Raw genomic sequence first — 22,580 nt, 5'->3', positions numbered from 1 at the left:
TTTTTCTTTTTTTTTCGGGAAGTTCTACGCGATTGTATAAAACGTTAACCATTCAAAGAATTGATAAGTTTTACAGTTCCGAGGGAAAAATCTACGGAAAATCTGTCACTTAGCACAGAAAAAGTGTATTTTCTCCCGGGAAAAAGCGTATTTTTTAAACGGGATATCCGGGAGAAATCCGGGAATTTTTTTTCCCTGTCCCCGTATACACCCTGTACATACTTGAGCATTGTCCTGCAAAATGATGGTCAGGTCCTGCAGAAAGTGTCATCACTTCTAAGATGGTCGTAGGTTGTGTTCCAAAAATGAACAGCATAGAAACAGAAATAATGCACTTTCAGATTTTCAAGGTCAGCTACCAGCACTTCAAGAAACTTTTCTTCTGGTTTAATTTTTGTCACCATCTTTGTTCTGTCTTGTGTCACCCATTGTTTGTACTCTGTATTGTCAGGCATCAAATCTTTGTCATCTGATTCGTCAAGCACATCATGTAAAACTTTTTTGCCTGGACAATCCTGACATTTTCCCCACAATCTCCCAATTTTAATTGACCGTATTGCATACTAGAACTCCCACAAGGTATTTGTAATCACCTCTAAGATTGGCCCTATCTACTAACAACTTTACATTTTGGTGATACAAATACAAACCTTATGGGTGCCCGATGCCCTTGCCACAATACACCATTTCCATCTTAAATCACAAAATTTCAACCTTACAATTTTAATGTCAGGATTTTCTTTTTCGAATTCACTGAATAGTTCATGTAAATTAAACAGTGTTAACCTTTTTTTGTATTTGAACCTTAGTACCATCAATCTTTTTTGCCTGGTCAAACAGCTATTACTGTCATCTTCATAAGACCTAATGACCTTTTTGATCGTGTTTTGATCGATCAAATTAAATGACTTTCTCATTTGTTATGCAGGTAAAATTCCCTCTCATTTTACTAAATGCCTTGTTAATTTAACCGAACATTCTGACACATTAAATTCATTAGTAATTTTTGCTAGAGTCCAAGAGTTTGGCAGTAAACTGATAATCTTAATTTTATCCTCTTTGTTTGAAATATTATCCTTTTTGTATGAAATATGGCTTTTAGTTTTTAGCTTTCTTATCAAATAATCTTATACAGTTGGTGAATTATTAGAACTTTCCCCTGGTTGAGTACAAATTTGTTTTTGAAATTAAACTTCCAATTATTTTTGACTGTAGTTGCCACTTTCTCAATTTTTGTATTCAAGACAAAAGGTCTTTTAGCTTCATTTAAGTTTTTATTGTTTCTGAGAAGTCACAAAATTCTTTAGGTGAACCATCACTATCCCTTTCTTTGTTCATTACAATTACCTTAGCAATAACTTGTTGGGCACAATGTTTTTCCTGGTATTATATTGATAAAAGTGCCTTTAGGCTTAGAATAATGATATAACATTATCCTCAGATCTTTTGTTAAAGGCTTCTTATGTTTCTTAAAAGCATCCAAGCAAGACCAGAAAGGTGGATGAGATTTTTTAAAGTATTTCACTTTATGGTATTTGCAAGTTGCTTTAACCTCTGAGTCGACTCTTAAGAAGAACACTATATTTTCTTCATCATTACAATCTTCAATTAAAGTGATGTCTTTAAACACTCCATACAGACTTTTATGGCAAGCTTTGTTAATAACACCAATAGAACACAGACTCCATTTTTCAACTGCACACTTAAGGAGCTAAAAGTCAACTGAGTATGTGTGGACAAATGTTGGAGGAAGGGACAAGACAACACCAGACTTTTACGGGACTCCCCATGAACCCGCACAAACTTACAGATGCTGTCTGTTAGCCTGCTGAACCTTACAGCAGATGATTGCTTCAACAAATAATCACTAGTTGCTTTAATTTGATGTGTATAAATTACATTATTGATATACTTTCCACAAGCCTAGATATCACAGATGTTAAAAAAAATGTATTTCTGACTCGTATTTGTATTTTTTTTTCTCCATAACTTCCAACTGAACCTCAATCAAAATTTATACCGAGGGCTGATATCATAAAGGTCTGTTAAGTGTAAGTTTCCCACCACTGATACTCTAAAAGTAGCTATACTATTTATTGTAGCTACACATGAACTATTAAGGGTGAGAAATTGCTACTCATGTGGAGAACTACTCTCAGAACTTGAGGGTGTGTGTGTGTGTGTGTGTGTTTTATTTTTATTTGCAGCCAGTAACTTCAAGCCATTAAAAATATATTAATGAATGCATTCAGTTAGGTGGTGATAATTTTAATTTATAGAACTGAGTGCACTAAACTAAATACTTTTTATACAAAAGGCCTAGGGCAACCAATTAGAAAATAATTTAAAAAACAAAACATTTTTAAAAATAATTTTGGGTCCACTAAAGATTAGGAAATTACGCAGCAAATACCAAATTTTCCAATATGGTCAAGCAACTAGTGCTGGGCCACTTGGTATGGATTGACCTACATACATCCTTTTCCATTTGTAACTACTAGAGGAACAAGGATGGAGGAGGGCAGATTAATTTTTCAGCAATTTTACTGCCAATATCCCTTAAGCATTTAAAGTCCCTCAACATTTTAAATTCGAAAAGTATTTGAGCATAGTTGCACAATGAAATGATTATTCATTAGTGTTGTTGACGGAACAAGTTTAGTGACAAACACATTACTCACATCACTCACATGATTGACGAATGAGTGACCAACCCACCAGAAGAATCACAACTGTAACACTTGTGACAGCATCAGAGTTGTATTATATCAATTGAAACAATAGATATTTGGCCACTTTTGGCTTTTAAGCACTTCTGAACACACCACAGCTTTGTGAGAGTACTTATTGTACCACATATTTTCTTCACTAGCACCTGCTGATTCATTCTTCTCACCTGAAGTTCTTCCAGAATTTGTTGTTTCTGTAGTATCTGATCCTCCCTAGCTGCATGCTGCTTCCAAGCCTTCTCAACATCCACTAGAGCAGGTGTACTCCCTTTGTCTAAAATATTAGGCTCATCTTTTGACAGAACTCCAACACCAGCACTGCTGCTGGAACCGTCTCCAAGAGGCTGATTCCGTACCTAAAGCAGAATCACATTAGAAATATGCCCACAGTAATATGTTCATTTTTTTCTGCAGTACAAAGCTTACCTGCTGGACTTCTGCTGAGGTAAGACTACTGTCATTCATCATGGCAGAAGAACGACTTTTTCTCAACAATGATTTTTGAGTATTGTGTTTTTGCTGCGCAAGATGTTCTACGAGTCGCCCTGAAAAGCATTTTTGTAGTTAATGTAGAACACACCTATAGCTAACTGTACAGAAGCTGCTACATAATCAGAAGCTAATTACTCAACAAAAAACACCATTTTGAGTGCTTACAACACTTAAAATACCATTAAAGATTTTTCCATAAATTTGTGCTGGGATTTTCATGACAATCATTTATTGCTGACGATGTTGTAGCAATGAATCCATCTGAGAATGCTTTGAGGGTGATCTATCATCCTCATTACTGGTAGATAGAAAAACTAAGTCATGTCAAGAGGCATCCTTCCACAGTCCCAATAGCAGAACAATATAAATTAATGATAAAGATCCGGGGTTTTAAATTCTGATTCATATGATTTTAACTGTCAGAATGGAGTGCTGTAATGATTTGATGCTGTAGCCTTCATATGCAAGCATGTAGCTTTTCTACCACATTTTTATTCAACTTTCAAGTAAATTATTCTAGGGCAAGTCAACCACAACCATCAAAAGAAAATTTGCAACTGGATACATTAATAATGCAGGTGGGGATTATTCAGGAGGACATCGTTATCCAGAGAAGCAAAACTGGAATTCTATAGATCGGAATGTGGACGTGAGATCCATTAACCCAGCAGGTAGGTCAGAAAATTTAAAAAGGGAAATGGTTAGGTCAAAGTTAGATATAGTGGGAATTAGTGAAGTCCAGTGGCAGGAGGAAGAAGACTTATGGTCAGGTGAATACAGGGTTCTAAATACAAAATAAAATTTGGGTAGCAGGAGTAGGTTTAATAATGAATAAAACAAAACTAACCCAGATAAGCTGCTAGAAACAGCTTAGTCAATGCATTATTGTAGCCAAGAGACACACGAAGCCTACACCCACCACAGTAGTACAAGTTTATATGCCAACTAACTTCACAGATTAGGAGAAGATCGAGGAAAATGATGAGATAAAAGAAATTATTCAGATAGTTAAGGCAGATGAAAATTTAGAAAGAGGAAGCTGCCTGGTAGAAATTTTCTCAGAGCATAACTTAATCATAGGTAACACTTGGTTTAAGAGTCATGAAAGAAGGCTGTATATGTGGAAGAGTTCTGGAGACGCCGGAAGATTTGATAGATTATGTAATGGTAGGACAGAGATTTAGGAACCAGGTTTTAAATTGTAAGACATTTACACAGGCACATGTGGACTCTGACCAAAATTCATTGGTTATGAACTGTAGATTGAGACTGAAAAAACTACAAAAAGATAGGAATTTAAGGAGATGGGACCTGGATATACTGAAAGAACCACTGGTTGTAGAGAGTATCAGATGGAGCATTACGCAACAATTGAGAACAGGAGAAAGTAATACAGCCGAAGAAGAATGGGTAGCTATGAGAGATGAAATAGTGAAGGCAACAGAGGACCAGGTAGGTAAAAAGACAAGGGCTAGTAGAAATCCTTGAGTAACACATGAGTGAGTGACTAATTGATAAAGGAGAAAATATAAAAATGTGGTAAATGACGCAAATGAAAAGGAAAACAAATGTCTAAAAAACGAGATCAACAGGAGTGCAAAATAGCTAAGAAAGAGTGGCTACAGGACAAATGTAAGGATGCAGAAGCATATAGCACTAGGGTTAAGTTAGATGCCACCTACAGGAAAATTAAAGAGGAAAGAGAACCACCTCTATGAATGTCAAAAGAGCTCAGATGGAAAACCAGTCCTAAGCAAAGAAGGGAAAGCAGAAAGGTGGAAGGAGTATATAGACTGTCTATACAAGAAGATTTACTTTACGTCTATACGAGGTGCATTCAAGTTCTAAGGCCTCCGATTTTTTTTCTCCAGACTGGAAAGAGATAGAAACATGCGCATTGTTTTAAAATGAGGCCGCGTTCATTGTCAATACGTCCCAGAGATGGCAGCACCATACGGCAGATGGAATTTTACCGCCACTGGCGAGAATGGGAACTGTTTTTAATACTTAAAATGGCGACGTTTTCCTTCCTTGAACAACATGCCATCATTCGTTTTCTGAATTTGCGTGATGTGAAACCAATTGAAATTCATCGACAGTTGAAGGAGACATGTGGTGATGGAGTTATGGATGTGTCGAAAGTGCGTTCCTGGGTGCGACAGTTTAATGAAGGCAAAACATTGTGTGACAACAAACCGAAACAACCTCGGGCTCGCACAAGCCGGTCTGACGACATGATCGAGAAAGTGGAGAGAATTGTCTTGGGGGATCACCAAATGACTGTTGAACAGCTCGCCTCCAGAGTTGGCATTTCTGTGGGTTCTGTGCACACAATCCTGCATGACGACCTGAAAATGCGAAAAGTGTCATCCAGGTGGGTGCCACGAATGCTGACGGATGACCACATGGCTGCCCATGTGGCATGTTGCCAAGCAATGTTGACGCACAACGACAGCACGAATGGGACTTTCTTTTCATCGGTTGTGACAATGGATGAGACGTGGATGCCATTTTTCAATCCAGAAACAAAGCGCCAGTCAGCTCAATGGAAGCACACAGATTCACTGGCACCAAAAAAATTTCGGGTAACCGCCAGTGCTGAAAAAATGATGGTGTCCATGTTCTGGGACAGCGAGGGCGTAATCCTTACCCATTGCGTTCCAAAGGGCACTACGGTAACAGGTGCATCCTACGAAAATGTTTTAAAGAACAAATTCCTTCCTGCACTGCAACAAAAACGTCCGGGAAGGGTTGCGTGTGTGCTGTTTCACCAAGACAACGCACCCGCACATCAAGCTAACGTTACGCAACAGTTTCTTCGTGATAACAACTTTGAAGTGATTCCTCATGCTCCCTACTCACCTGACTTGGCTCCTAGTGACTTTTGGCTTTTTCCAACAATGAAAGACACTCTCCGTGGCCGCACATTCACCAGCCGTGCTGCTATTGCCTCAGCGATTTTCTAGTGGTCAAAACAGACTCCTAAAGAAGCCTTCGCCGCTGCCATGGAATCATGGCGTCAGTGTTGTGAAAAATGTGTACGTCTGCAGGGCGATTACGTCGAGAAGTAATGCCAGTTTCATCGATTTCGGGTGAGTAGTTAATTAGAAAAAAAATAATCGGGGCCTTTGAACTTGAATGCACCTCGTACTATGGAAATGGAAGAGGCCCTAGATGAAGGTAAGATGGGAAATATGCTACTGCATGAAGAATTTGACAGAGCACAGAAAGACCTACGTCGAAACAAGGCCCCAGAGGTATACAACATTCCGTTAGAATTACTGATAGCCTTGGGAGAGGCAGCCATGACAAAACTCCTCCATCTGGTGAGCAAAGTGGATGGGACAGGCAAAATACCCTCAGACTTCAAGAAGAATAGAGTAATTCCAATCGTAAAGAAATCAGGTGTTGACAGATGTGAAAATTACCGAACTATCAGTTTAGTAAGTCACGGTTGTAAAATACTATCATGAATTCTTTAGAGATGAATGAAAAACTGGTAGAAGCCGACGTTGGTGAAGATCAGTTTGGATTCCACAGAAATGTAGAACATGCAAGGCAATATTGACCCTACGACTTATCTTAGAAGACAGCTCAAGGAAAGGCAAACCTATGTTTATATCATTTGTACACGCAGTGAAAGCTTTTGACAATGTTGACTGGAATACTCTTTAAAATTCTGGAATAAAATACAGGGAGTGAAAGACTATTTACAATTTGTACTTAAATCAGAGGGAAGTCTTAAAGAGTCGAGGGGCATGAAAGAGAAGCAGTGGTTGAGAAGGGAGTGAGACAGGGTTGTAGCCCATCCCTAAGGTTATTCAATCTGTATATTGAGCAAGCAGTAAAGGAAAGAAAGGAAAATTTGGAGTATGAATTAAAATCCAGAGAGAAGAAATAAAAACCTTTGAGGTTTGCTAACGACATTTTAATTCTGTCAGACACAGCAAAGGAAGAGCAAGTGAACGGAATGGACAGTGTCTTAAAAGCAGGATACAAGATGAACATCAACAAAAGCAAAATAATGTTAATGGAATGTAGTGCTATTAAACCAGGTGATGCTAAGGGAATCAGATTAGGAAATGACACACTTAAAGAAGTAGACGAGTTTTGCTATTTGGGCAGCAAGGTAACTGATGATGGTCGAAGCAGAGAGGATATAAAATGTAAACTGGCTCTAGCAAGGAAAGCATTTCTAAAGAAGAGAAATTTGTTAACATTGAGTATAGATTTAAGTGTCAGGAAGTCATTTCTGAAAGTATTTGTATGGAGTGTAGCAAAGTATGCAAGTGAAACATGGACAATAAATAATTTAGACAAGAAGAGAATAGAAACTTTTTAAATAATGTGCTGCAGCAGAATGCTGAAGATCAGAGGGGTAGATCACCTAACTAATGAGGAGACACTGAATAGAATTGTGAAGAAGAGGAATTTGTGGCACAACTTGGCCTAGAAGAAGGAATCGGCTGGTAGGACACGTTCCGAAGCATCAAGGGATCACAAATTTAGTATTGGAGGGAAGTGCGGAGGGTAAAAATCTTAGAGGGAGACCAAAAGATGAGTACACTAAGCAGATTCAGAAGAATGTAGGTTGCAGTAAGTACTCAGAGGTAAAGAGGCTTGCACAGGATAGAGAAGCATGAAGAGCCGCACCAAACCAGTTTTTAGACTGAAGATGACATGGTCACTGTCAAATTTTGTACAAGTCATACAACATTTATGCAATGAAAAACTTACCAGCCTGGCTTGCAGTAATCTTTGCTGCCCCTGATGATGGTGTTGGTGCCACAGGATGTATATTAGGTGGAGGCACTTCGATGACCCCTCCACCAGAATCTGCTATCGTCCCAACCACTCCAACACCACTGCCCTGAACAGCTCCACTTGATGTTGGCACACTGTGTGGATGGGGGGTACTCATCATGATGGAATGGGGATAATCCAGCAACAACTGAACCACATTTGTGTGACCACCTTTTGCTGCCTCAATCAGCATTGTTGAGTTGTCCTACAAAATAGTAATAACCAAACCAACATGTATTAGTATTAGTTTACGATTACCATATCCTGCAGGTGTTAAAACTATGCTAGCATCTCATGGATTAAAAGACTTCTCACTTGCAAACAATACAAAAATATATTACAAATATATTACGATTTCATTTCTTGTTCAAACCCTCTCATGAAGGACAGAAATGGTGGCTTAACTAACTTTTACAGTCTAGAAAGTAGCAGTATTTCAGCACAAAAATTCTATGCTAAACCAAGTTGAAACAAAGTTAAACTGACAATTATGGATTTCAGAGTAGTGCAATGCGTAAAGGTCAACAATTGTATGTGACAGAACCGAAGATTTCTTTAATGACAGCCGGTAACACAATCAAAAGACTTATCACAGCTCTTAGCTGAGCCAGACCATTGCCAGAAATGTGGGATTGCAATGTGACCTATGTGTGGTGCTGGCATTTAATTTCTCTTATTTTACATTTTTTCTGTGGCACAGCAGTGATAAGATATAGTCCTGGTGACTACAGGCTCAAATCAAAGACTATAGCTATGTCCCGATCTACTCTGTAAAAGATGATAAGCCTACTACCCAAAAATTGAGAAACATATAAGTCAGGAACATATTAAACTCACCTTCAATTTATGAAAAGGATCAGCTGATTGTGCTAACAGCAGCTCCACAACTGCTAGATGTCCTCCAGCACAGGCCAATGACAGAGGGGTATGGTCATTATTTGTAGTCTGACGATTGACATCTGCATGTTTTGAAATGAGGAACTGTACTGTGCACATGTGTCCAGCACGACAAGCCTTCATAAGTGGAGTTCGGCCACCTTCCGATTCATGCTCCTGCACAAGATTTTTTTTGTGTCAATATACAAGTGGTGTTAATTTACAACCTACAAAACATTTAATTTTAAACATACCAGATCTGCTCCATACTGAAGCAAGAGTTCTGCCACATCAGTATGGCCATTCTCACAGGCGTACGTGAGAGCTGTATCTCCTGTCTGTGTCTGAGCATGCACATCAGCATTGTTTTCCAAAAGGAACCTGTATTATAAAAAAACACAATATAGACATTGAAGTATCATTAATAAGGATACAAATACTATACTACATAAAACAGAAGTATTTACACAGGGGTGGGTCTTACTTTCTCTCCCATGAGTTGGAGTCTTGGGTGAATTCCCCATCTAACTCTACAACAGTACTACTTCCTCTTTCAACCTATGAACAAAAATTATTACGTTAAACGTACTTGACCAGTTCTAGGTGGCCTTCCTGCGCAGCTTCCATAAGTGGAGTTGAGGCTCCCAATTCAATGTCTGCACCTGCTTTGAGAAGGAAGTCTGCAACTTCCGTGAACCCTCCACAACAGGCCAAAGTTAGAGCTGTTTCCTGAGTCTCTTCAGTCTGTGCATTGATATTGGCACCTATCAATGTTGAAACAAGGTTAGGAATTCAAATTTTTTAATGACAAAGTATACACCGTAACACAGTAAGTTGCATAAGAAATTAAACACACAACTAGAAAAGTCACTTAAGATGTTTCTCATCAATGGATGATTTAAATTCTGTCTACAGCCACATGTCTAATTTAGTAAGGACAGGGAAAGAAACCAATCACCACCTATTCGAATGTTTAGCGAAGACACTGAAAAGTTTAATCTTAACAGCCTTATGAGAATTCGTATATTTTCCTCCTCCAAATAAGAGTTTTTATAACTGTCAACTTGTCTGTATTTCTTGCTGTCACTGTAAACAGCAGTGCCAAATAATACATCAATTTTTTATTGGATAAAGAGCGGTTGCTCTATGAGAAAAAATGAGTTTTAATGTGGACCTCAAAGCTATGCAGGGAAACATAAACCACTTACAGGAGACAATTGTTAGACACACTGAGTACTGGAATGCCATACTTTTCCCCAGGTGAAAAGAAGCAATGAAATTCCATTTTAGTTTAATAATTTGAATACCTATATGCATCCTGACTCATTCAGTGGAACATTTATCAATGAAACATTTATCAATGAATGAGTCTCTAAAAAATTAAATTATTCAATTGCTGTTAATACCCATTGTCTCACTTAAACTATTATGTTGTTAAATGTCTCAATCCTAAAATTGGTTTGTTGCAATTCCCATGTTGGTCTATGCAGCGCAAGGCTCTTCAGCATTGTGTAACTACTACAACCAATATGCATTTCAACTTTATTAGTTTATTCAAGCCTTAGCCTCCCTTTCCGTAATTTTTTCCCCCCACCCACACTTCCCTCCATCATCGAATTAACTATTCCTTAATGCTTTAAGGGGCTTCTTACTACATTTTAAGGGTACTGATCGGCTTTACTACAATCACAGGGACTGAAACTCCACAATAAATCCTGTTTCTGAGCACACAACACTGCGTTAGGATCACTGCTGTTTATATTTCTCTGTTTAAATCTAATGAACTTAAAATCAATGCATCAAGGTGTGTCCTAACAACCTGTTCCTCCTCAGTCAACCTATGCTGTAAAGAGTTCTACCCTCCCCAGTTCAATTCAGTAATTCATACTTCCCTTTTCCAGAACATATTTACTTGCCGTTGCCCTTATGCATTTTATACATCCCTTTAATTTTGCAACTGCAGTTATTTTACTGGCAAAAAAGAAAACCTGTATCTGCAGTGTCATTTCCATAAGTAGTTCACTAAGCATCACATAATTCTCTTATTTTACTTTACTGACATTCATCTTATAACCTCTTTTCAGGACACCACTCGCCTAGGTAAGCTTCTACCAGTTCTACCTTTTTCCTATAAATAATTTATTTAATTATTTTGCAGCCATAACTTATTTAAACTGATGGTTTCGTAACAGCCACATTTGCCAGTAATTCGTTTTTTTGGAACTGGAATTATTACATTCTTCTTGAAGAATGAGAGTATTTCTCCACATGAAATAGTTTTACCATGGCTGGCTCTCCCAAGCTTGTTGAAAACTCAGAAATAACACCATGCACCACAGGTGTCAAGTTACTATGTGCATCATTCAGTGATCTGTATACATTTTTCTCTCTTCACATCTCCCATATTACCATCAAGTTTATTTCCTTTACATCTAGCTCGTTCTATATATTCCATTCAGCTTTCAACTTCCCTCTTTTGATCATATTAGATCTAATGAATCTTAGAACTGATTCTCTATCCTCTAAAGGTTTCTTTAATTTGGTTCTACAGACTTCTATTCTCCTCTAGCTTTTCCTGTTTCGAAATTTTCATAGCTGACAACCATGAGAACAGGCTGTCAGTAATCATATGGAAATATGGAAGGGGGAGGGGGGGATTGGAAGCTTGATTTAAGCCTTTAAATGATATATTTCAGACATTTTCGAATCCTAAATAAGGACAATTTTCCAGGAATAAAAATTATAAATGAAAAAAAATCTGGTTAAATGAAAACAGGCTAGAAACTTGTTTAGTAAATATCGAGGGTGTTTTTGAAACATTTCTGTAGTTTCCAAATACTACAAAATCACGACACACATATCTCAGAAATTATTAATGAAAATAAAAGTAAAACTTCGAAACAAAAACACCTTACATTATTAAATGAGAGGCCTCCAGTGTTTTATACAAAAATGTTCATAACACTTTCTCATCCACTGCCAGTTCTTTATGGATCTGCTCATACTCTAAATATTAAGTATGGATTAATAGGTAAAGTGTGCATCTTGTGACATCATATGGTTACAAAAACTGCAAAACCATACAGACAAATGCCTTGAACCATGTGACATCACTTGGCTAGAAAGCACTTTTATTTCTATCCTGTAGGTTGATGCACATAACGAAAAATGTTTGTCGTCACTCAGCATAATCTGTCTTAGTAAGCCGGCCGCTGTGGCCGAGCGGTTCTACGTGATTCAGTCTGGAACCGCGCCACTGCTACGGTCATAGGTTTGAATCCTGCCTCAGGCAAGGATGTGTGTGATTTCCTTAGGTTAGTTAGGTTTAAGTAGTTCTAGTGGACTGATGACCTCAGATGTTAAGTCCCATTGTCTTAGTATGCCATGTTGATGAAACCATTTGTAGACGGGTTTAATACATACTCAGGAAGGAAATCATTACAATATAGAAAACATTTCAGTAGCACATTATTAGCTGACTTAAACAATACCTTTTCCAATTTTGTAGAAACCTCAAACTGTAATTTGTGTACTTCAGCAATTTTTTGGTAACTTCCCATAACTTTGTAATTAAGGTGACAAATCCGTAACAATTGCAGGTAATCCATACTACAAAGTAGTTGACAACCATACTTTTGCACTTTGTCAATTTCACATTATAGATTCACTATTACCTTTCACTACTTCATTGCTGTATGGCTTTCATCATTTAAGTTCTTATGTAGTATCCAATAATTCCTACTAGGCCTTTTATATTTGCTTAGTTGTGTCTCCCGTGTCTTCACATCATCACATCTCACAATCACACATTCATCTTCATCTGTAGGTCTTTCAGCAATTTCATTCAGTCACTGCATAATGCTCCCTTCAAAACTCAATGCCAAATAGTTTTGGCATATGTAGTTTTACTACTGTGCAGGTTATAGTTGTAAGTATCTTAGCTCTGATGATCTGTTCATAGAACTATACTCTCATTCCTATTTTCTTGTCCATTACTAGACCTGCTCCTGCATTATCCATACTGGAATGGTCGTGATAATCCTGTACTCATCTCAGTGGAAATCCTTTTCTTGTTACCACTGCACTTCACTTCACTTCAAATTCTCACTATATCTTCCTTCCAACTATTCATTTTGCTTTTCTTTCTCTAGCCTACTATCACAATTAAGGGATCTTTGATCTGTGGGGCAACATGACTGGCAGTCAAATTTTAAAGAAATTGGGAGAATACAGCAGAAATATGTGACGTGTGACAAAATTTGAAGACAGTAGGACAAAAATCCCAAGCACTACTCTGACATTTTATCTATTAATTTACAAAAGGTAGATTTGTTTCACTGGCATTCAGACCAGCGCAAGGAAAAAAGACGACAAAATGTACATCTATGAAATAGCCAAGAGAGATAAAATAGTTACTTAAAAGAGAAACATAAGCCATGCTCCAAAAAAGTGAAGTGCAAATCCATACTGGGTATATGAAAGCAATAAAAATAGGTGTTTCACTGGACCTTGTTAGCATAGCGGCCTTTTTTTAGAAAAATTGCACACTCAAACAACAAAATACCTTGACTAAGCAGGAGTGCAACCATTTCTTCATGTCCCTCACGTGCAGCTTCCATTAGTGGTGTGTAGCCCTCATCATTCACTTCTTCAATGTTCGCACCCCTTTCAATTAGGAGCATTGCTAAATCTACATGACCACCACAGGCTGCAAGAGTCAAAGGCGACTCAAAGCTGTCTGTGGGCATGTTTACCTAAAAATGAACCAAAGTATATTCAATACCTCTCTCAGGTAAGTAATAAAAGTAGTAGTACAACAGTAACAACAATTTACCTGTGCCCCAGAATCAAGGAGTAATCTGGCAACTTCCACATGACCATCCATAGAAGCTTCCATGAGAGCTGTATGCATCTCATCAGTTTTATGTTCCTTAGAAAAGAGGAGGAGGAATCAGAACACATACAATAAACCACGTTAACTCCAGAAATAAACAAATGCCATAGAAACTAACACACAAGATAGAAAACACAAAAATTGCTCTTGTAATTGTTAGCATATTTATTTGCTCATTTTTTCCTCAACTTCTTGCCATTTCATCACTTGCATCTTTCCACTTCTTACTAGCACAGAAAAAATATCCACAGTAACATCAATAAAGGAATTATGCCATGTCACTATGAAATCATGGTCTCATTTTGTTCAACTGTTGCATGTGTGCACACCAAGGGTGCTGCTTCACATCCTCATTGACAAACTTAAGAGGGAGGATAGGGTGGATCAGTGTGTAAGTGCCAGACTACAAACCCAAAGGCTCAATCTCCAGTTAGTTCTAAGATTTTATCAATCACTTATCACCTCTTCCACCTCTGGTAATGATTTCTTGATCTGCAAAAATGTCATGCAGCACTGTAGTTCATAATCCACATTAACCTGTAGATCCCCTATAACTGATGTGTAAGTCTGTTCCAAGGTTGGAAGAAGGCAAGAGCTTACGAACTAAAATAATACCATCCGTAATAAAACGCTGTGATGTTCAAACCAATCTTCAAGTGAAGACTGTTTCTCTTTAAGATCACATACCAAGGATCACTGTAAGGACTATGTCCTCCTCGACCCACCATTTACGAGTTATGCTCATTAGACCTGGTACACCACATTATCTACAATACATGACTACTCCGCCATTCACAACAAAGTGCCTGGCAGAGGGTTCAATGAACCACCTTCAAGCTGTCTCTACCGTTCCACTCTAGAATGGTGCACGAGAAACACGAGAACTTAATTTTTCTGTGTGAGCCCTGATTTGATCATTTCTCCCTATGTAGGTGGGTGCCAACAGAATGTTTTTGCAATTGGAGGAGGAAACTGGTGATTGAAATTTCATGAGAAGTTCCTGTTGCAATCAAAAACACCTTTGTTTTAATGATTACCACTCCAATTCACGTATCATTTCTGTGGCACTATCTCCCCTATTTTGCAATAATACAAAACAAGCATGCTGTCATCAGTCACTCCCACCTGACGCAGATCCCACACTGAACAGTAGCCCTCCAGAACAGGGTGGACAAGTGTGGTGTAAGCAGTCTCTTTAATAGATCTGTTGCACCTTTTAAGTGTTTTGCCAATGAATTTGCAGTCTTTGGTTTGCTACACCCACAACACTATTTATGTGAACGTTCCAATTTAGGTTACTTGTATTTGTAATCACTAAGTATTTGGTTTTATTTACAGCCTTCAGATTTGTGTGACTTATTGCATAATCGAAATTTAGCGGATTTCTTTTAATACTCATGTGAATAACTACACACTTTCTTTATTCATGGTCAAACTGCCACTTTTCGTAGCACCCAACTAGCTGTTATGCTTCAAAGCCTCCAGGTTGCATTACCTGCTTATACAAGGCTTTGAATGCAGCATGGACCAAAAATGATGTACAAGTTTCAGAAAGTGCTTGCAGTAGTGTCATCTGATTTTCCAACTCAAATGGAATTTGTACCATTATTTCTTCATCAAATGATGTTGACTTCTACACAGATTATTCATGCAGGAAGCCTACTGAAAACCAACCTTGTCAGTAATTAATTTACTATAAAGTAAATATAAAGTAACAATGATTTATCAGTTCCTGTGGGATCTTTACAAAGTGCACTTTAATGAAAAATTACATGCTTATAACGCTGATTTGTAACTACTGTAATTACTGGGATTTGATAGGGCAATAACTTTGAAATTTGGTCTCCATAGGTGCACATGCTAGCTGATGGAAGGAATTCAGCTGCTGTACACATCATTAGCAGTATATCTGCACTACAGGGTGGGGTGATAAATAGTGGACTGCACTCACAAGCATTTGCAAAACACATCTTAGCAACACATGATTTCTCACAAGACTGACACTTATTGGCCTGCCATGATCAGTGGGAGGATACTAAGGACAATTTATGCCACTGCACAGTATTCGAGCAGTTGTCGCAAACTTCAGATGTGGAGTAGTTCTACGCCACTGATGCTGCCATCCAGCCCCTCAACATGACTGCAACTTCTGACAGTTCCAGCTTCACGATACTGAGATTGATGCTTGTAGTTATTAGTAGTTTAAATCAAAACCCAGTTAAACAATAATTTTCAAGAATATAGTGTTTTTATTAGTGTATATTGTGTGTGGTAGACTAAATGAATGATTTGCATCATTAATACCTCGGATACAATTCTGATTCCAAGACAACTACTGGCATCATCAAGAGTTAAAAACGTGAACAACTGGGTTATTTTGTCCATTTGAAAAACTCGTGTGTAAATCTAGTTATCTAGCAGCCAGTTCACATTATAATAGGCCTTTTGCCAAGTAATTATTTTAATTTAATTTGCATGCTGGCACTAAAATATTTGAAGTGATTTGGTTATATTTGTGGATTATCGTTGTTTGTCACTCACTTGGTATGTAGTATCTCAGTGTTCTTTGAATAGTTTTATTTCAAAATGAGTTTCATTAGTTTGGAAGTTTTTAATTTTCTGATCTGATTAATTCACCTGCCCCCATTTGAAAACATATGGGAACTGAGAAACAGGAAGAAGAATTAATTTATCTAAAAATAAATTTGTAAAGGTAAATATTAGTACACTGCAGTGTCCATGTATTGTTGTATTAAAGGACATTCCAGAGTTACAGCAAATGCAATGTGTTTTAGTGTATTAATAATGTTCTGTCAGCGTTACTAAACAGTGATTCAGAAAGGTTTTATTCAGTTTTCACAGTTTACACTTGCATCAGCAGGCATGATACATAATTATGTATTTGTACGTTATATACACCACTGCTTTAACCAACTGATTTTCCACTAAGTTTGTCAAATTACACTGACAACAGTATTATTTCAAAATTATCCAAGTACAATTAAAGCAATTAAATTATTTAGCCAGAGTAAACAATATTGCCATGAAAGATCAGTAACAACTGTAATTCTTTTATTTATTAATATTTCCGTGTCACAAATATCAATGCCTCTTCATGTATGCTGCTTAGGTTGTGGACATGCTACAGGAGACAGGTCAGTACACAAGACGAGTTGGATAAGGTCACAGACACATTACAACCCCATGTGAAGACATATCTGGCCATTTCTGTATGGAGCATTATAGATACCAACAGATCACTGCAAGATGTTCTCAGAAGGTCCACTGCATCCAATCAGATTGTAATGAGCAGGTTACAAAAAAGGACCTTATCATCCAGACAACCTGTTCCTTTATCCCCATTTGACACGATATCTTGCAGCTCGCCTTGAGTGCTGCCGTTCCCACGTCAACTGGTAACTTCATCACTGGCGAAATGTGCTATTCACAGACAAGTCCAGATATCCTCAGACACAAGGTGCGGTTGCATTTGTGTGTGGAGACCTGTGGTGAGCAGTACCCGCCAAATGCTGCCCAGGAAATCTGACATATTTCCAAAGTTCTGTGATGATGTGAGGCGGCCTCAGTGTTGGCAGCCTTACACTGGTTGGTTGATTTGGGGGATAGAACCAAACAGCGAGGTCATTGGTTCCATCAGATTACAGAAGGATGGGGAAGGAAGTCTGCCATGTCCTTTCAAAGGAAACATTCCGGTACTTGCCTGAAGCAGTTTAGGGAAATCGTGGAAAACATAAATCAGGATAGCCAGATGCAGGTTTCAACAGTCGTCTTCCTGACTATGAATCCGTCCTCCCAAATACGAATTGTTTGCTAACCACTGTGCCACCTCACCCAGTGCAGTGCAGTGCAGCCATACAGATCTTGTCACATTACTGCTAAGCAGTACATCTAACAGATCCTGTTGGACCATGTGGTAGCTTCTTCATATGGTGGTGATCCCAAATTCCTTTTAATGCCAGGACCTGTGGCAGCCCTGAATTCCTTCTGATGCCAGGCCCTATGTTGTAGGCGTCAACAGGGATGTCTTGTGAACACTGTACACTGAAGTAATGGACTAGCCAGCGGGGGTACATGCTTGCCAGACATGTCCATGTTCCTCCTGTACTGCCACAGAATCCAAAAAACTCATTGAAGAATGTGAACACCACAGGGTAACTTCTATAGACATATGCAGAGCATGCCGTGTAATGGTCAGGCAGTGATATATGATCATGGAGGGCATACATGTTACTGAAGCTGTTAAAAGTCCAATGAAAAGCACCTAAGTGATGGGATGAATGATTGTTTCCACTTTGTTTTCAACAATTGTCATACATTCCAGTTCTTTGTATGTAAACAATAGAGGCTGAAATGATGTAATTCATTGTGCACTTAACTTGTGAAAGATAAAGGTATAATTTGGTCACATACCCAGTCCTCAATGCTCAACAGAGTATGACCCAATGTCGTGTCACCCCAATTCTTTTGAGCAGTGTATTTTTAGTGAATTTTAATTTGTGCGCAGTTTTTTTTTCCTCCTCCTCCTTCTTAAAAACACATGAATGTTACACATGTGGAAGTCAAATGCCAAGTTAAAAAGAGTGTTCCACAGTTAAAATTATCCTATTGGTGTGATCTATTACTCACAGATTGTCAGTGAGGTCCTGAAACTTACTGTATGTAGCCGTGAATGGGTAATGGGATATGGTAAAAGGTAAAAGACTTGTACTACATTGGCTGGGACAGACCTTTCACTTCCTATTCATTTTTATCAGTATTTTCACAAAAAAGTCTAACTACTAAAGCTTCAACAGTTGGAAAACTCTCGATGTTCTTTTACATAATAATTTTGGCAAAACTTATGTATTTGCAAATTACATGCAATACTATCTAACTACATCAATTATTTTATGTTAGTTTTCATACAAGTGTTGCTTTATGCACTTTGTGTTCGTATTTCATTTCTTCGTGTCTGTAAATTTATGTATTGTACAGAACAAATACAGAGACTAAGAATTAGTGAGCCCTAATAATATGCAGGAAAATATAAAACAGTAACAGTTAACAACAATTAACAAGTGCAAAGCTTTCAAAACCATTACTATACTGATTACTATCCACAGGGCAGGCATTTTGTGCATTATGAATTTACAGAATAACTGGCTATACAGAATGAGCAACAACTATGCTCAATTACAATAATTCACTTCAACTGGTATAGAGGAATCCAACTTCTTTATCACATCTGTATATAACAACTTACTTTTGTATAACAATGACAGTGAGAAATCTGTAATTTTGTAAGTTTTGATCTGATAAGCGCAGTTTTCTCTGTTATAGGTGTTTACGTCACGCTAAGCTGAAAATGCATTACTGTACTGTGTCATGCATTGTTTGTCGTATTCTGATAGTGGGTGTTTACGGCCTGTCGCCGCTCGCGGCATGGCTTGCTTTTGTGCGTGCTACCGCCACTTAAAATTAAAAAGGAAGAGAGAGAGAGAGAGAGAGAGAGAGAGAGAGTCTCATTAGCGAAACAATAGCAAGAGACTGCTATTTGTTGTTACTTACTGCTGCTTTCTTTTATAATGATCAACAAGAACCAAATAATAGACTGCGTATGATAGATGATGTTTGGAACGAGAGTTTAGCAAAAATTTTTCTCCGTTTGAAAATCTTTGCAGGTGCCTCTTTAGTACATTACATTCCGCACAGAAATTAGAGTCATCTTAGATTTAAAAATCTAGTCAATTGCTGTGCTTCATTTCTGACTATATCACTGTTAAGCATAAGAATAATACAAATATAAACATGACATGATATGTACCTGTATATTCTTCCGCGTTTGCTGTTGTCTCACTCTAGTTTTGTGGTTTATTATGCAGGCAGGATTTAAATAAGATATCAGCAAACATGAAACAATACATGGCAAAATGTTTATATTCGTATTATTCTTATGGTGACGAGAATACTGCGTGTGATTCACAATTTATAAAAGTTCCTATCAGCAACCATATCTTCTCACAGATAAGAAAAAATTCAGAACGTAGAGTTGGCCATATTGACAAACATCCTAAACAGTCTTGCCAGTCAGGTTTTCGTAGTACATTGAAATGCTACTACATTCGAAGATGAACAATACGGAATTTGTATTTACTGACCCAGAGGTTTTGGCGCCAGTATTTATCTTTGTGCCTACAAAGCATGCCTGTGTAGTGCTACATATATTCGACGGCACAAGTAAGTTGTGGCGGCACCACCAACATTTTTCAGAACTTCCGCTTGCTTCGCACTCAATTCTAAGCCGCAGGTGGTTTTTTGGATTACAAAAACCGGAAAAAAAAGTGTGGCTTAGATTCGAGTAAATACGGTAACTAAAATAAAAAAATTCAAGTTTTTTTTATCAGCACAACAGATACATAGTTGTACTTGCATTTGTGTTGTTGAGCTCTTGGATTTCAGAAGCACCAAAAGTACATGGTGAGTCATTAACTACTGCCACCAAGAATAACTCCTGAAATATGATGCGAGCTGAAAAGTTTGTGGGACAAAAGTTGCATGGGACCAAAGGGGCCATAATATATGATGTTGGTTTTTTCTTTCTAGGTGAGGTCGCTTCAGAGGTCAACTTTGTTTTTTAAATGGGATGCTATAGTTTGGTACGGTAGCGGCTATTGAGTGAACCCAATGATGTGTAACAGTGAGGTCTTTGAAGGTCAAGGAAGGTCACGAAGGTGCCACAAACATCCGTTTATAGAAGGTGTTCGAAGTGATGACCATTGGTATCAATGTGGTGCTGAAATTATCTTAGCGTGGATTGGGTGGTATTCCTTATCACATCGGCACTTATCGAAGCACATGCTCTGACAATTCTCTCTCGCATATCTTCAGGTGTAGTTGGAACATCTTTTTAAACAATGTCTTTTACGAATCCCCACAACAAAAAATCCAGATGTGTCAAGTCTGGTGAAGAAGCTGGGCACGACCCATCTCCTCCACATCCAATCCAATGATTTGGGAATGGTCTCTGCAATTCATTCATAGCCATTAGCAAAAAATGTACTGGACACCCATCGTGTTGATACAACATCCTGTTCCTTGTTCCTAAAGGTATTTCTTCCAATAACAGACCTAATGTTTCTTGCAGGAATGTGGTGTACTTCCTTAGATGAAATAGGGCCTATAATTTTGTCCTCCAGAATCTCACACACACACACACACACACACACACACACACACACACACACACACACACACACACCCGCACAGACACAAGCAGACATTTGTAAAGGCAAAGAGTTTGGGCAGAGATGTCAGTCGAGGTGGAAGTAAAGAGGCAAAGATGCTGTTGAAAGACAGGTGAGGTATGAGTGGCGGCAACTTGAAATTAGCGGAGGTTGAGGCCTGGCGGATAATGAGAAGAGAGGATATACTGAAGGGCAAGTTCCCATCTCCGGATTTCGGACAGGTTGGTGTCAGCGGGAAGTATCCAGATCACCCAGACGGTGTAACACTGTGCCAAGATGTGCTGGCCGTGCACCAAGGCATGTTTAGCCACAGGGTAATTCTCATTACCAACAAATACTGTCTGTCTGTGTCCATTCATGTGAATGGACAGTTTGTTGCTGGTCATTCCCACATAGAACGCTTCACAGTGTAGGCAGGTCAGATGGTAAATCACGTGGGTGCTTTCATACATGGCTCTGCCTTTGATCGTGTACACCTTCCGGGTTACAGGACTGGAGTAGGTGGTGGTGGGAGGGTGCCTGGGACATGTTTTACACCGGGGCGGTTACAAGGGTAGGAGCCAGAGGGTAGGGAAGGTGGTTTGGGGATTTCATAGGGATGAACTAAGAGGTTACGAAGGTTAGGTGGACGGCGGAAAGACACTCTTGGTGGAGTGGAGAGGATTTCATGAAGTATGGATCTCATTTCAGGGCAGAATTTGAGGAAGTCGTATCCCTGCTGGAGAGCCACATTCAGAGTCTGATCCAGTCCTGCAAAGTATCCTGTCACAAGTGGGGCACTTTTGGGGTTCTTCTGCGGGAGGTTCTGGGTTTGAAGGGATGAGGAAGTGGCTCTGGTTATTTGCTTCTGTACCGGGTCGGGAATGTAGTTGCGGGATTCGAAAGCTGTTTTCAGGTTGTTGGTGTAATGGTTCAGGGATTCCGGACTGGAGCAGATTCGTTTGCCACGAAGACCTAGGCTGTAGGGAAGGGACCGTTTGATGTGGAATGGGTGGCAGCTGTCATAATGGAGGTCTGCTTGTGTCTGCGCGCAAGTGTATACCTGTCCCTTTTTCTCCCTAAAGTAAGTCTTTCCACTCCCGGGACTGGAATGACTCCTTACCCTCTCCCTTAAAACCCACATCCTTTCGTCTTTCCCTCTCCTTCCCTCTTTCCTGATGAACCAACCGTTTGTCGCGAAAGCTTGAATTTTGTGTGTATGTTTGTGTGTCTATCGACCTGCTAACGCTTTTGTTTGGTAAGTCTCAACATCTTTGTTTTTAGATATATTTTTCCCACGTGGAATGTTTCCCTATATATATATATATTAAAAACAAAGATTCCATGACTTACCAAACGGGAAAGCGCGGGTAGATAGGCACAATAAAAAACACACAAACACACACACAAAATTTCGAGCTTTCGCAACCCCCGGTTACTTCGTCAGGAAAGAGGGAAGGAGAGGGAAAGATGAAAGGATGTGGGTTTTAAGGGAGAGGGGTAAGGAGTCATTCCAACCCCCGGGAGTGGAAAGACTTACCTTAGGGGGAAAAAGGACAGGTA

The 22,580-nt window shown here is 38.7% G+C and overlaps 1 protein-coding gene across 1 annotated transcript in view; it reads right to left on the bottom strand.

The window, feature by feature from the left end:
- Positions 1 to 22,580, bottom strand: part of LOC126103748 (ankyrin repeat domain-containing protein 17) — a 236,288-nt gene that overhangs the window by 161,029 nt on the left and 52,679 nt on the right. Inside the window, exons 8-15 of the mRNA XM_049912333.1 lie at positions 13,735 to 13,830; positions 13,465 to 13,654; positions 9,490 to 9,664; positions 9,155 to 9,281; positions 8,862 to 9,077; positions 7,959 to 8,229; positions 3,156 to 3,274; positions 2,897 to 3,085 (exon numbers count right to left, since the gene is read on the bottom strand). Coding sequence (XP_049768290.1) covers positions 2,897 to 3,085; positions 3,156 to 3,274; positions 7,959 to 8,229; positions 8,862 to 9,077; positions 9,155 to 9,281; positions 9,490 to 9,664; positions 13,465 to 13,654; positions 13,735 to 13,830 — 1,383 coding nt within the window. The remainder of the gene's footprint in view (positions 1 to 2,896; positions 3,086 to 3,155; positions 3,275 to 7,958; positions 8,230 to 8,861; positions 9,078 to 9,154; positions 9,282 to 9,489; positions 9,665 to 13,464; positions 13,655 to 13,734; positions 13,831 to 22,580) is intronic.

This window comes from Schistocerca cancellata, chromosome 1 (genome assembly GCF_023864275.1).
Source record: "Schistocerca cancellata isolate TAMUIC-IGC-003103 chromosome 1, iqSchCanc2.1, whole genome shotgun sequence".
NCBI classification, from domain to species: domain Eukaryota; kingdom Metazoa; phylum Arthropoda; class Insecta; order Orthoptera; family Acrididae; genus Schistocerca; species Schistocerca cancellata.
This window is presented reverse-complemented; position numbering and strand designations above follow the sequence as displayed.